This window comes from Camelina sativa, chromosome 3 (genome assembly GCF_000633955.1).
Source record: "Camelina sativa cultivar DH55 chromosome 3, Cs, whole genome shotgun sequence".
Lineage (NCBI taxonomy): Eukaryota > Viridiplantae > Streptophyta > Magnoliopsida > Brassicales > Brassicaceae > Camelina > Camelina sativa.
Genome location: NC_025687.1, coordinates 15273985 through 15288709, shown reverse-complemented (window position 1 = coordinate 15288709; position 14725 = coordinate 15273985). Strand labels below are relative to the sequence as shown.

Sequence of the window (14725 nt, the reverse complement as noted above, 5' to 3'; positions counted from 1 at the left end):
AGCCAAGAAGATATGGCTAGCAATCAAGAACAGACACGTTGGAGCTGAGCGAGTTCGAGAAGCTAGGTTGCAAACCTTGATGACTGAGTTTGATAGATTAAAGATGAAGGATGCATAAACTATTGATGAATTTTCTGGAAGGATATCTGAAATCGCTTCAAAATCAGCTGCACTAGGAGCAGACATTGAAGAACCTAAATTAGTTAAGAAGTTTCTTAAAACAATTCCTCGAAGAAAGTATATTCAAATTGTTGCCTCTTTGGAACAAGTACTGGATTTGAATACAACAAGCTTTGTGGATATTGTTGGACGGCTTAAGGCCTATGAAGAGAGGATCTTTGATGACGAAGAACCGCAAGAAGAACAAAGCAAGTTAATGTATGCAAACACTGCTACTAATGCTGATTCAAATCAAACAAGTTACACTAACCAGAATCAGTACAAGTACAATGGAAGCTACATAGGAAGAGGCAGAGGAGGAAGATATTCTTATCGAGGAAGAGGACGAGGACGCAACGGAGGAAGAGATGCCTCACAGATTACGGGTTTCAGATGTGACAAGATGGGTCACTATGCAAGTAGTTGTCCAGACCGATTACTCAAATTGCAGGAAGCACAAGAAGTCGAAAAGGATACAAAAAACGCAGATGAGCTATTGATGCATGAAGTAGTTTTTCTGAATGAAAAACGTTGTGTTCCCAACAAATTTGAGACAAGTGCAGATGGAGATAGTGTTTGGTATCTCGATAATGGGGCTAGTAACCACATGACCGGGGATAGAAGGTATTTTGACTCACTTGATTTGACAGTTACAGGCAAAGTTAGATTTGGAGATGACTCTCGCATTGATATCAAAGGAAAAGGGACCATATCCTTTGTTGATCTAAATGGAAAAGCAAGAAAGATGAATGATGTATACTACATACCTGGTTTGAAAAGTAACATTGTCAGCCTGGGTCAAGCTACAGAAACTGGATGTGATATTAGACTAAGAGAAGGACTTTTAACAATGAGGGATAATGAGGGAAAATTACTTGTCAAGGCAGTGAGGTCACCAAACAGACTCTACAAGGTTAGAATGGGTCTGAAGGATAACACATGTCTTTATCTGACAGACATAAGCGAAGCGAGTAAATGGCATACTAGGATGGGTCATGTGAACTTTGACACTTTGAACTCTATGATTGCGAAGAGGCTAGTACATGGTGCTCCAAACACTACGCTTGAGAAGAAACTCTGCAGTTCGTGTTTATTGGGTAAACAAACACGGAAGGTCTTTCCACAAGCAACTTCTTATCGGGCAACTAGGAAGCTTGAGCTCATACACGGTGAGCTCTGCGGTCCTATTTCACCAAGTACTAATGCTAAAAATCGATATATTTTTGTTCTCATAGATGATTACTCACGCTACATGTGTACAATCCTGCTAAAGGAGAAGGGAAATGCGTTTCAGAAGTTTAAGAACTTCAAGATGATGATAGAGAAGGAAACGGAGAGCAAAATACAAACATTGAGAACTGATAGAGGAGGAGAGTTTGTATCCTTTCATTTTAGTTCCTTCTGTGAAGAAAATGGCATTCAAAGACACCTTACAACGCCTTATACACCACAACAAAATGGTGTAGTGGAGAGGCGAAACAGAACTTTGATGGAGATGTCGAGAAGTATTTTTAAGCACATGGGGATGCCAAATTACATTTGGGGAGAAGCTGTGAGACATTCAACTTACCTTCTTAACAGAGTAGCTACACGGTCACTTAAAGACAGAACACCCTATGAATTATTCAGAGGTAAGATACCTAACGTCGATCACATACATGTTTTTGGATGCATCGGATATGCAAAAGTGGATTCTTCGTCTTTGAGGAAGCTGGATGATAGGACTCGTATACTCGTTCATCTGGGAATAGAGCCTGACTCGAAAGCTTATAGGCTGTTTGATCCTTACACGAAGAAGATTATTGTTAATAGAGACGTTATATTTGACGAAACCAAAGGTTGGGACTGGAAAGTTGATAATACTGTGTCAAACAACAATGACAACTTTAAAATCATGGCTGACGGTTTTGGAGACCATGGGGTACACGAAGACAACAGAGGAGCTGAGACAGAGCAGAATGTCGAATCTGATGAAGCATCAGAGGTTAATGAGGAGAGAGAAGAGAACGAAGAGTTAGACAATCAAGTTTGGTTACCTCCAAACATGTCACCGGTTGTATTGAGAAGATCACAAAGAGAAAAGCATACTCCGAAGTATCTTTAAGATTATGTGTTGTTAGCAGAAGAGGAAGGCGAGATGTTACTACTAAGCTTAAACAATGAACCTAGAAATTTTCTAGAAGCAAAAGAGTCAAAAGAATGGATACATGCTTGTGAAGAAGAGGTTGGTTCTATTGAAAAATTGGAAACATGGGATCTTGTTAACTTACCAGTTGGAGCAAAACCTATAGGACTCAAGTGGGTGTTTAAGCTAAAGAGAAACTCAGATGGCAGTATTAATAAACACAAAGCAAGACTTGTTGCCAAAGGTTATGTGCAACAATATGGAGTTGACTTTGAGGAGGTTTTTGGTCCAGTAGCTAGGATTGAGACAATTAGATTGCTTGTTGATCTTGCAGCAGCACATGGATGGGAGATACATCATCTTGATGTTAAAACAGCCTTTTTGCACGGTGAACTTAAAGAAATAGTCTATATCTCACAACCTGAAGGATTTCAAGTCACTGGAAGTGAAGGGAAGGTTTATAAGCTAAACAAAGCACTGTATGGATTGCGTCAAACACCTAGAGCCTGGAATAATAAGTTAAACACGATCTTGTTGGGTCTGCAGTTTGTTAAATGCTCAAAGGAGCCTTTCAGTGTATCGAAAGAAGCTTGGTGAACACTTGCTGGTTATTGGTGTGTATGTCGATGATCTCTTTGTGACAGGGACAAGTCTGTTGGCGATTAAAGAATTTAAGAAGGAGATGTCATCCAAATTCGAAAGGAGTGATCTAGGCAAGTTAACGTACTATTTGGGAATTGAATTGACACAACATCAACATGGAATAACGTTGAATCAGACACGATATGCACAAAGAATTCTTGAAGAAGCAGGGATGAGAGACTACAATTTAGTGCATACACCTATGGAGATGGGTCTGCAATTGTGCAAAGCTGAAAATGAGAAGGAGTTTGATGCAACAGGGTATAGGAGAAACGTGGGATGTCTACGTTATTTGCTCCATACTCAACCTGACTTGTCTTTTGCAGTGGGAGTTTTGAGCAGGTACATGCAGAGTCCTAGAGAATCACATGGAGCTGCCATGAAGCACTGTCTACGATACTTAAAGGGAATAATAAGTCTTGGTTTGACATACGGCAGAACAAAGATACCAAGATTAATAGGTTACAATGATAGCAGTCACAATGTTGATCCAAACGATGGTAAGAGTACCTTTGGTCACATTTTTTATCTAGTTGAAAGTCCAATTACTTGGTGTTCACAGAAGCAAGACATCGTAGCTCTGTCCTATTGTGAAACCGAGTTCATGGCTGGAACAGAAGCGGCGAAACAGGCAATTTGGCTGCAAGAGTTACTTTGTGAGATCACAGGTGTACCTTGTGAGAAGGTTACAATACGTCTAGACAATCAATCTGCGATAGCACTAACAAAAAATCCAGTGTTTCATGGACTAAAAAAGCACATACACAGGTTGTTTCACTTCATCAGAGAGTGTGTCGAGAATGGAAGAATAGAAGTAGAACATGTCCCTGGAAGTGAGCAGAAGGCAAACATTTTGACAAAGGCCCTAGAAAGAATCAAATTCAAGGAGATGAGGGATCTTATTGGAATGAGTGATGTGAAGAGTGAAGTCAAGCTTAAAGGGGAGAATGTTGTTATTAAACTTGAAGGAAGCTTGAAGAAGAAGGAATCCTTGTCCTAATCGAGTTATGATTAGGAAAGAGATATGGCTCAAGTCTTGTCTAGGAGTTATCTAGACAATAGTGGTTTTCCTATTAGGAATAGGTTTTGGTTTTCACTATATATATGCTCGTCGAGTTATGGCAAACATAAGAGTTTCTGAAAAATTGACTTGAGGTTTTAAGAGAGAGCAATTGTGAGAGAACTTTAGATTTGAGAGGAATTTTTCTAATGTTAATAATTAGAGAACAATTTTTATTTACATCTTTGTTCTTATAAAACCTGCAAAACCTGCAATTTTTCTACACTTTTGTCATTTCACATGTTCCCATATATATGAAGATATTCTTATACATAATTACAATTATCAAGATTATCCATACCTAACTTGTAAACATTTTTTTTAACTGTTTATAAAAAGTCATAAATTATAAAAAGGAAAACAACCTTAAAATAAACACACAAATATTATAATGGGGGCAACCATATGTCTCGTCATCCGCTAGTCAAAAAACAAAGTTGAAAGAAATATTACAGTGCACTCTATTATTTTCGTAGAATAGAGATAAACAAGAACTTAGAAAAGAAGACGCCCACAGCTTTCGATATCAATTCCTATATATATATATAGCGTGAAAATGAAGAACGTTGAATTGTGGAGAACATTTCTATTTTCTCTGAGTATTAAATCTAAACTTTGTGTTCATCATTTCTGGTATTTAATAGAGCTATCAGCTATGTTACAAATATCGGTTTCTGTTCGGAATTTGCTCTAGAGCATACTATAGTCACCGTGAACTTTTGCATTGGCGTCGATATATAGAAGACTCCAAAAATTTCATGTCAACAGGAAAGAAGAGAAAAATCCAAAATTATTTTGGAAGAATTTAGAAAGATAATAATGTTTTATCTAGAAGGCAAAAAAGAGAACTCCACACTCGACAGTTTCCACTAGTGATAAGATTTGTATTTATATTATGGTGGAGTGTCTTTCCGACAAAACTTCAAACAGTCGACTCTTTCAATAACCACTTATGTAGCTTTTGCCCCTTTTCCATCATTCTTATTGGTCATCGACAAATTAAAGTTCACTAATGAATTAAATCAGCCTTTTTTTTTGTATAATTTAAACATTTTACTCCATGCTTTATGATCACAGACGTATAGGAACAGTGACATGACCTAAAAGCTTGATTTATGTATTTTACCATTTCGTTAAATCATACTTAATTATAAGATGTAATGTTTTGGACCGAATGTGTCGGTTTCAACAGATCTCTTCCTCTCCAATCCCAAATCTTTGATTTGTCAATTGGAAAAAATATATATATGGCATCGGCAGGTAGCTACTCGTTTTCGTTTAAACTGTTATTAAATTATGATTTACTATTAACACCTTCCATATTGAACAATCTACAAATAGACAACAGATGATTAGACATATATTATTATACGGATGATTTAATATGCAACGTACGTGACTTTTTTAGATTTCGAATCCACGAAATATTTTATTTTATAACCGTATTAAAAACTTTATGTTAACATTTTTTAATATTTTTGTGACAACCGTTGGGTTTAAGTATACTTAAGAAGATTATATGTATAAATCATTACAAGGGGTCCTTGAATAAGTCATTTTTACGAAATCTCATGTACAAACAGCAAAACTGCTTATGCAATAGATAAATTGTACATACATATATCATCATGAGTGTTAATTATTACAACAGGTCAACTCTTGCTGTAATTATAGAAATCAGTGGTAGTTAATTTGTCAAGTTAAGAACGTCCTCTACAACAACCCTACTGATTACCTATTACTATTCTTTTTTTTTTAGTAACCTCTCCCTGACTTATGTTCCGTACTATTTTATTTTTTTGTTTGGCTAAATTAATGTGCTCCTTTCTAATTCTAACTAAACCGTTTTTAAAATGAAATTCTTTTATAGTTTAATCAACCCAAGAAGGTAGTTATACATATAAGTCAAAAAGCAACTCTCATGAGCAAAGTATTCAGCATGAGACTGATCATTAGCTTCCCTTTAATCAATCAAACTAAATTTTATTACATCAAACAAAAATTTATTCAGATGAAATGGTTTAGAAAACCCTTCACGATATTTATTAATCATATATATTTCACCGTTTCGTTTTCTTAAAAATAAAAATCATAAGACAATGTTCAGACTATATTTGTGTGTGTGAGAATATGTTACGGAATACATCTCTTAGTACTAAACTACTATATATGTTTCAACACTTAGTTCCTCAAGGCAACAGGTTCAAAAAAGAAGAAGAGAAAAGATACAAAAGAAGGAGAGAGCAGAAGACTGTTAATTGAAGTAGAGAAAGAGACTAGAGACGTTACTTTGACGGTTGAAAGAGCATGAAAAAGAAATAAAGCAATTTAAAAGAAAAGCTCTTTCGGTTGATGGAAATTTATATAAATAAATTAACAAAAATATGAAAAAAAGAACTAGATTGGAAAGAATTGGTCGTAGATTTTAAAATAGCAATTAATTAAGCAGAAGATCACTTCCGTATCATTATGGTCCCTACTTCACAATGAAGTTTTCGTCGACAGCATTAACGTTCACAATTTATGTTATAAAATCTAACAAATAATATTTGGATATATAAATCTATAATTGTATTTGCTAATTTTTTTGTTTTCTGATCCTAATCAAACTAGTAACACTGTTTTCTTTTCTTCCTTTTCCTTCTAAATAGTACATTCAGTCACACCCTTATTCTTTTAGAAAAAAAAAACAAGATTGACGGTCCAATAATCATTCGGAAAAATGCCATAAAAATCCCAAAGTTTCAAAATTGGAACAAAATAATCCCCAACTTTGGAGATGTCATTTTAATCCCCAACTTTGGGTTGACTTATCCTAAAAATAAGAAACTTTCTTTGACTTCGCCGTTTTAGACACGTGGTTAAATCTCCGTTAGAAGCTAATAGACAGGGTTAACAAACCGTTAACGGCTTCCGTTTAGCCAAAACGACGACGACTTATAAACGAGAAAACACTGAAGAAAATAAGAATCCCCAAATCAATTTATAGGTTTTATTTTTCAAACCCCCAAATCGATTCTCAATCTCTCTCTTTTCCGATGAGTTCGAGTTCTATCACATCCGGTGGCGTAGGTGAGCGTGGTGTGCCGTCCAAGTGTGCGTGTGGCTTAGATGTGAAGATATTTACATCTAAAACTCAAGAGAACCCGGGACGACCATTCTTTCGTTGTGTAAGCAAACGAGATGTCAATACGTGGACAAGCAAAAGGGATGTAAGTATATGTCAATTCGTGCAGTTCAAATTCGGCTTCATAATCATGGTAAGCTAACTATATTTCATTTAATTGTACATTATAATCATTTGTTCAAGTGGGTGGAGGATGCCGTGTTTGAAGAAGTACAAGATGCCTTACCAAGACTATCCATAATTGCAAATGAGATTAGCAAAATCAAAGCAGAGGTCAATGAGATAGATGCTATGGTGAAAGAATTAAACGAAGAAGACATGGCCAACAAAAAAGAACTACGCAAGTTTATGATGTGCTTCAAAATCGGTTTTGTTTGGCTTTGTGTTATGACCATTTTGTGTAGTTTTGTATTGTTCAGGCAAGGAAATCAGAAGACCTTTATGTTAGGTTATCAAAAAGAGCTTAATGTATTTCTTGTTTGATCATAAACTTGTTTGATCTCAAAAGTAATGGATATCTCTTGTTTGAATTGTGTCTCAATCATGATAGAACATGTTTTGATACAAACAAAAGGACAAAAAGCAATCCAAACACAAAAAAAAAACATAATCCAAACGAAACCCGACCCTGAAGTTTAGCGTGAACATTCAAACCATGGTGCCCAGCCTCCTCGCTGTGAACTTCCCTGTGATCCGCCCAAATGAGTTCTTGATCTGACTGAGTTCTTGATTTGACCATGGTGCCCAGCCTCCTCGTTGTGAACTTCTCTGTGATCCGCCCAGATGAGTTCTACCCAAACTCAGAATCTCTTCCGGGTCTTCATCTTGTGGAACAGCACATTCTTCGTCGCAATCTTCATCATCGTCACTATATGAAAGAGATCAGGAATCCTCTCCTCATCCCATATATCATCTCCACTATCGTCTCCATCAATCTCGTCTCCATCGTCCTCTCTCGCATCCGACCCAAATTCAGCTTCAAAATCATCAAAATTCTCTTCCTCTATACCAATATTATCGTTGTCTCTTTCTTCTACATAATCTACATTTGGCTCGCAATATCTTTCTGGAACCGCTACAATGCTCCATCTTTGATCTTCAAGATCTTCTTCACGGTTACCTTCGTCTGCATATCGAACCTCATCACAGTCTTCATCACCAACAACCTCACAATCATCTCCACTCACGGCACGATCATCTTCGATATCTTCAGCAATCTTCCTTTTTCGTTTACGTTTAGGAACTGCCTTACTGTTTTGATCCTTGGCTGTCTCCTCTACGAATCGCTCAGCCGGACCATCCTTCGCAGTCTCCACTTCGATTCGATCCATCTCAGGACCATCCTTCTCATTCTCTTCTTCGATTCGATCCGCATCAAGACCATCCTTCTTATTCTCCTCTACGAGTCGCTCAGCCTCAGGACCATCCTTTTCAGTCTCCACTTTGATTCGCTCCGCCTCAAGTCCATCGTTCCCATTCTTCTCCTCTATGAATCGCTCAGCCTCAGTACCATCAGAACCATCCTTCTCATTCTCCTCTTCGATTCGATCAGCCTCAGGTCCATCCTTCTCACTCATCTCTTCGATTCGATCCGCCTCAGTATCAGACAGAATCTCAACCGTCTCGGCTTCAGATCTTGTTTGAATCGAGTCTTTCTCTGGAGTATTCATCGTCAATCGCAACGACCGCGGCGGCGGAACAAAAGTGTTCTTTCCTCCACGGGTCCTCGCCATGAAGAGAACTCGAGAGAATTGGGAGAGAATTTGAGAGAATTGGGATTTTTTTTTTTTTTTGGGGTTAAGGATTATGATTTCGATTCGAGAATTGGATTCAATTTGGGAATTTTCTCGTTTATAAGTCGTCGTCGTTTTGGCTAAACGGTAACCGTTAACGGTTTGTTAACCTCGTCTATTAGCTTCTAACGGAGATTTAATTGCGTGCCTAAAACGGCGAAGTCAAAGAAAGTTTTCTATTTTTTTATAAGTCAACCCAAAATTGGAAATTAAAATGGCATCTCCAAAATTGGAATTATTTTATCCCAATTTTGAAACTTTTTGGAATTTTTATGGCATTTTTCCCAATAATCGTCAGTTAACTTGGTTATACTTTCGTGAGCAAAAGCCACAACGTGGACAAATTAGTGGATATCTTACATTTTATTTTATAACTTTTTAAGTTTTGTATCGTCCCAGTCCCTTATCAATCTACTACGATTATTGGTCAAACAATCTTGGGAGATATAACTGGCACAATCAAGAAAAAATGAACTGGCTAACTACTAACTGGTAACAAAGATGCTAAAAGGATAAAAGAAGTCTCATATATGTGATTTAAATCCTATAGTATATTTAGTTTGTGATACCTCATTGCTCCTTCATGAAAATGTCATATAGTGATATAGATACACTATCATGCTGGAATTTTTTGGCTCGTTCTTCACGTTAACACTTTTTGGAGACTCAATATCTGCTATAGTTTCACTAAGTTCTGAAAGCAAAGTAGGGATGTTTGTAGCGTTATCTGACTATTACTACATGCATGTTCATCAAGTGCACGTACGTGAGATTGAGCCCCATACTTCACTTTCTTCCTAAACACCTTTAAATATAACTCTAAATTTTGATTCGACGGCGCTTTGAAGAGTGTCGTTGATAAAATTTACATTGATATTCTAGGCATTCTAATCGTTTTTGACTACGCACATATGGAAATAATCCTTTACGGTCATGACTCATGAGTTCATATTTCATATAAAGTATACAAAATCAAGCTCGAACAAAGTAAATTTCAATGGTTTATTCTGAATTGAAACTCAATTAATCTAACTAAAGTCTTCTATCTTAATTTAGCCATAGTGGTCATGCAAGGTTGTGGTTGCTTTGGCAATGTTTGTTTGATCTTTCGCCAAAAAACAAGCGTACACATAGTACTTAAATACAAGGTATTTTCAGTTTAGAAACATAATTTTTTAGAAAATTCAAATCTACAAATTTTAGACTCAAAATATGCTCTTTATAGTCAAGAAAGTTGAACTCAACCACTACTCCACAACATATATATTTTAAAAAAATTTGATGTCCTCATATATTTAATGAACAATAATGTTAAAGCTCCAATTAGTTAGGCTTTAGGTCAAGCCGGATGTGATTCAACTTATAACTTATTTATATAACGTTGTCTGATTTTTAAAAAATTGTTGGTTAAGCTGTTTTCTTACATTGTAGATCTAAAAACTATGTCATTAACTTAGATAATTATTTAATTATATATATATATATATATCGTAGAATCAATATCCTGTCTAAGTCAAAACCCCAAAATCTTCGACGCCATCTACTTTTTATTTTCTTAGTATTATCGAAGATATGTCGAAATATTTTTGAAGGGAGGTGGAATCTTTTGGAAGTTGTTTTCTTTCTTTTTTCAGTATTGAGATAAATAGAAGAAGAAAAGTTAGCTTTTGGTGACCGCAATGGTGAATTTGGAAACATAATTGTTGGAGGGTGACATCATGGAGAGTTTAGTGCCTTGTCGTTTAAGCATAATGTGAAAAATATATCAACAATAATGAAATTCTCAACCTTTGAGTTTCTCAGTACATAAACCAAATTCAGTAAGTAATTACTTCAATGATTAGGTCAGCACAACAAAATACTAGATAAGATACTCCACTCTGTAAAAAAAGTTTTTAAAATGTTACTAAAACAATTTAGGAATGATAAAATATTTTCTAAGAAATAGAAATAGAAACGTTATTAACTATTATTTTTAAAACTTAAATAGTCCAGTTAAAAAAAAAATTAGCATAGTTATCAGTTTGACAAAGTTACTAAGGTTAATGTAATATAAATATACATATATTACACATGTAATTTTTTTGTGTTTGTTTTTGCTTACTTTATATTAAATCACTTTTATTATATCATTGATTATTAATTGTTAGAAGTCAAATTTTGATGATTTTTTTAATTCATAATTTTAACTGAATAAATACTTGCGTTTCTGTGCAAACAAACAAAATATTGTAATTCAGTGACATAAATAAAGTATTAATACTCTTCACATATGCTACCATATTGAATTTTGCAATTAAAATTTTAATCTATAAAATATTGAAAGATTATAGCAAATACAATATAATTTTAATTAATGTAAAAAGAGGTTGTATATACATATACATATTGTAAATATGCAATCATGAAGAAACTATTTGTTGTGATTTTTTTTATAATCGGATTCTTTAACTTATTTTACCAAATCATGCATATTTTCACAATGTAATTGTAAATCATTGCGATTTATAAAAATACAAATAAACTATCAATTATTTTATCTGAGGAATTATTGTGGTCGAGCCGACAAATATGTTGTAATCTTGAGCAAAAAATTAAAGAAGATACAACAAGATCGACGACAATGCATGCACATATCCTTCTTTACTTTCACCGTTTCACGTCTTGTCAAGTTTAATTAACTTACCTTAATGCAAGCTAATCTCATTGGTCAAAGAGATTATTTTAAGGTGCCATTATATTATACATATTTTACTAATGTAATTACAAGAGCTCTTTTCAATTAATTATTTTGTTATAAGACTTATATGTGGATAGATGTATATGTTAAAGTACGAGAATACACGAACTTTGTTAACGGGGTTCGGATAACTTATATCCCCGGGACTAAGTCCAAAATTTATTAGCTAGAAAAGTTGCATCATCAATTGTATCTGATGGGGCAACGCAACACACCATGTGTGAACCCTAAGGCGCGCATCTCTTTATGAAACATCCTCTTGATATTTATAAGAATTTCTGAACCCTAGAATTGACAACTTTCATATTCTAAACCGATAAACTAACATATTTAAATAACTCCTAAATAGAACTAATCCTAATTCCATAACTCGGTAGGATAAGTATAGCTTGCACCTCAAGCTATCTTCAAGCTTATGTCAACATTCTCCCACTTAAGCTTGAACTCTTTTTTTTCAAAAACTCTCTTGCCAATGAGATCCCTCATTTCTTTAAACTTGTTTCTTCCAAGTGCTTTAGTCAAAATATCCACATTTTGCTCACTCCTGGGAACATGTTTGACTTCCACTTGCCCATTCTCCACACATTCTCTTATATCTTATTTTATTTCAAGATTGATCCCCTTTTGATGTCGTCGAACACTATCTTCATCGCCTCCATTCTTCGATGCTTATCTTAAACAAGATTCAACTTATGAACAATCTTTAATACTCACAATTTCCACGGAGACTTAAATCGATAGAGACTTCACCTTAGTCTTTCTAGTCTTTGTGACTGCAACGGACACATCTTAGATTGATCCCAATCAGCTTCTCATAGGATTTTTTTTTCAAATGAGCTCTATATCTCCTTGCAAATTTCCTTTGAAAACTTATGACTGAACTTATGATAATCACTAAGTAGAACATATTCTCCTTTTTCATCAAAAGAAATCTTCAAATACTTCAACCTTGATGATGCAGATCATATCTCCTTGTCCCTTTCTTTTTTTCCCAAACAACTCAACTTTTCCTTTGTGATCTCTTTTAATCTCTTCAACCACACAATCTTCTTTATGAATTTTGTTAATCACACATACCTGTTTACAAGCTGAAAAGATGATCATCTCTTCTGAAATTATGCTCTCTAATCTAACCTTCAATATATTTCTTCACAACTTCTTGTTTTGAGACAACTAAAATTCTGCATTTTTCATCAGTTCTGATGCATAGCACAATGGAGTAGCAAACCAACCCAGAAAATTATGAAATTTTGTGGGAATATCAATAATAGTCATATGAAGACACAAGAGAAAACAGATCACGATTTCCATCTACGGTTTGAATGTTACGGCTATTTTCCCAGAACAGATCCAGAATGATGCAACCTGCAAGCAGTCCAACTTTGAAAGCAACTTCCCAATAAACCACAAGGAATCAGATGACAATATTTATATCATTGGAAAGATCTCTCTCTCAAGTTTTCAGAACACCTTTTGTAGCTTCAATCAGAGGTCTGTATCAATAGTAACCGAAGAAGAAAGTACCGACCCTAGAAAGAAAACTGTTCTTGAATCCCGGAAACTTCTTCCCGGAAACTTCTTCCTTTCATCATTCTTACGATTCGTCTTCTTCTTCTTGCATCTGTTCACTCTTCTTTTGTTTCTCTTTTGTAGGATTAAGCAATGAATCAAATTCCAACACTCCCTCTTGGTTCATTAGCTGAATTCCCAAAGGCCAAACTAGGAAATTTGATCCCACACGCTACTTCTTCTCGATCGGTTCGTGAATCTCTTTCATGTCATTGACAGAACTCGTTGGTGAGTTCCCTTGCTCTCTCATTGCTTCAATCTTCACAAGCTTTCAGTTTTCTTTGTCACTCTCTCTCTCTGTCTCAGATCTCCCTCGTGCTCTCATTCTTCATGAATTTTTTATTTCCTTCTTTCTTCTTCTGCAGGTGCTTAGAGTGCAATAACTATTGTTTCCCTCTTCAATAGAGCTGATGCTTCACGTCAGTTTCTTCCGGTTAGTCAAACCCTCACCATCTCGATTGTTCTTCATGGAGACTCTATGCTCTCCACAGTCCAGACACAGGTAATTCACTTCTCCCTTTTATTGATTGTGTGTCTCAATAAGGGAAACATCCGAGCCACGACACACATATAACAAATCAAAAAATACGTCAGCTGACTTCACCTGAGGAAACAAACAATCATCAAAAATCCCAAAAGTCACATACGAAACCTCTAAACCTCCAAATCATACCCCACACAAGCTTGTAACACATTGACCGGCTTCTTCTTTTAGATTTCACAAAAACTGATCAACCACCAATTCACAAAAACACTTTTTTGCGATGTGATTCCGATTGACACCACTGCATTGTCCAATGACCCTTTCGACACCGTTGAACCATCCACTTCGTCTTCTTCTTTGAACTCTCTGATGCCTTTCATCCTTACTACTGAATATCTTACTCCCAAACCTTCTCAACCACAATTGTAAGATGTTCAGCTGAAGATCCAATGAACACTATCGGTTATGCAACTTAGCTGCTACCGCAAATCTCCGGTCACCTCGTTTCATTAAATAAAAAATTTAGTCGAATTCCAGAACATAGCTTCTTTCCTGATTTCAAATTTAGTTAACAATTCCAGAGAGATATTTTGCTAGCAATATCTTAGTCTTCGTCTCTCTCTAATGGTTTCATGAACTTGTGCCAATCTTGTTATAAACCTTAATTCCTCTTTTCTTAGTCAAAGACAGCTACATCCTTACCTTTCAACCCTTTAAACCACCGATGTTTTCTCACGTCGCCACAAGACCTTTCGTCGAGCCAATCATGAACTCTAAATCCTAACAAGTTTAAGAAATCCAGGATTTAAAATTGCTTTTATCGGTTGACGAAACGAAGAGAAGAAGAATCTCTATGTTCTCAAGCAAATCCACAACGTATTCACACATATCCATCATCTCCAAAAAAAAACTTTGAAACCCTCTATGTCTCTAGAAGCTGCAATACACTTTTCAATCACCTTCTCACAATAGACTTTTCGATCGTGGGCTAATTAAATCAAACATTGGCCCAATAAAATATTCTTC

At 35.5% G+C, this 14725-nt stretch overlaps 2 protein-coding genes across 2 annotated transcripts; one reads left to right on the top strand and one right to left on the bottom strand.

Moving 5' to 3' along the window:
• On the top strand, nucleotides 7025–7580 carry LOC109130558 (uncharacterized protein At1g43920, Chloroplastic-like). The gene is made up of 3 exons (XM_019240243.1): nucleotides 7025–7198; nucleotides 7297–7407; nucleotides 7533–7580. Exons 1-3 carry the CDS (start codon nucleotides 7025–7027, stop codon nucleotides 7578–7580), a joined length of 333 nt encoding a protein of 110 aa, XP_019095788.1.
• Nucleotides 7914–8846, bottom strand: LOC104779004 (glutamic acid-rich protein-like). Its single transcript, XM_010503402.1, has one exon. It carries the CDS (start codon nucleotides 8844–8846, stop codon nucleotides 7914–7916), a length of 933 nt encoding a protein of 310 aa, XP_010501704.1.

What these genes read in the sequence shown, in the direction of transcription:
- LOC109130558 (XM_019240243.1), top strand. Translation starts at nt 7,025, where the DNA reads ATGAGTTCGAGTTCTATCACATCCGGTGGCGTAGGTGAGCGTGGTGTG. An exon ending in CGTGGACAAGCAAAAGGGAT is followed by an intron (nt 7,199 to 7,296) that starts GTAAGTATATGT and finishes CATTTGTTCAAG; the next exon opens with TGGGTGGAGGATGCCGTGTT. An exon ending in TCAATGAGATAGATGCTATG is followed by an intron (nt 7,408 to 7,532) that starts GTGAAAGAATTA and finishes TGTATTGTTCAG; the next exon opens with GCAAGGAAATCAGAAGACCT.
- LOC104779004 (XM_010503402.1), bottom strand. Translation starts at nt 8,846, where the DNA reads ATGGCGAGGACCCGTGGAGGAAAGAACACTTTTGTTCCGCCGCCGCGG.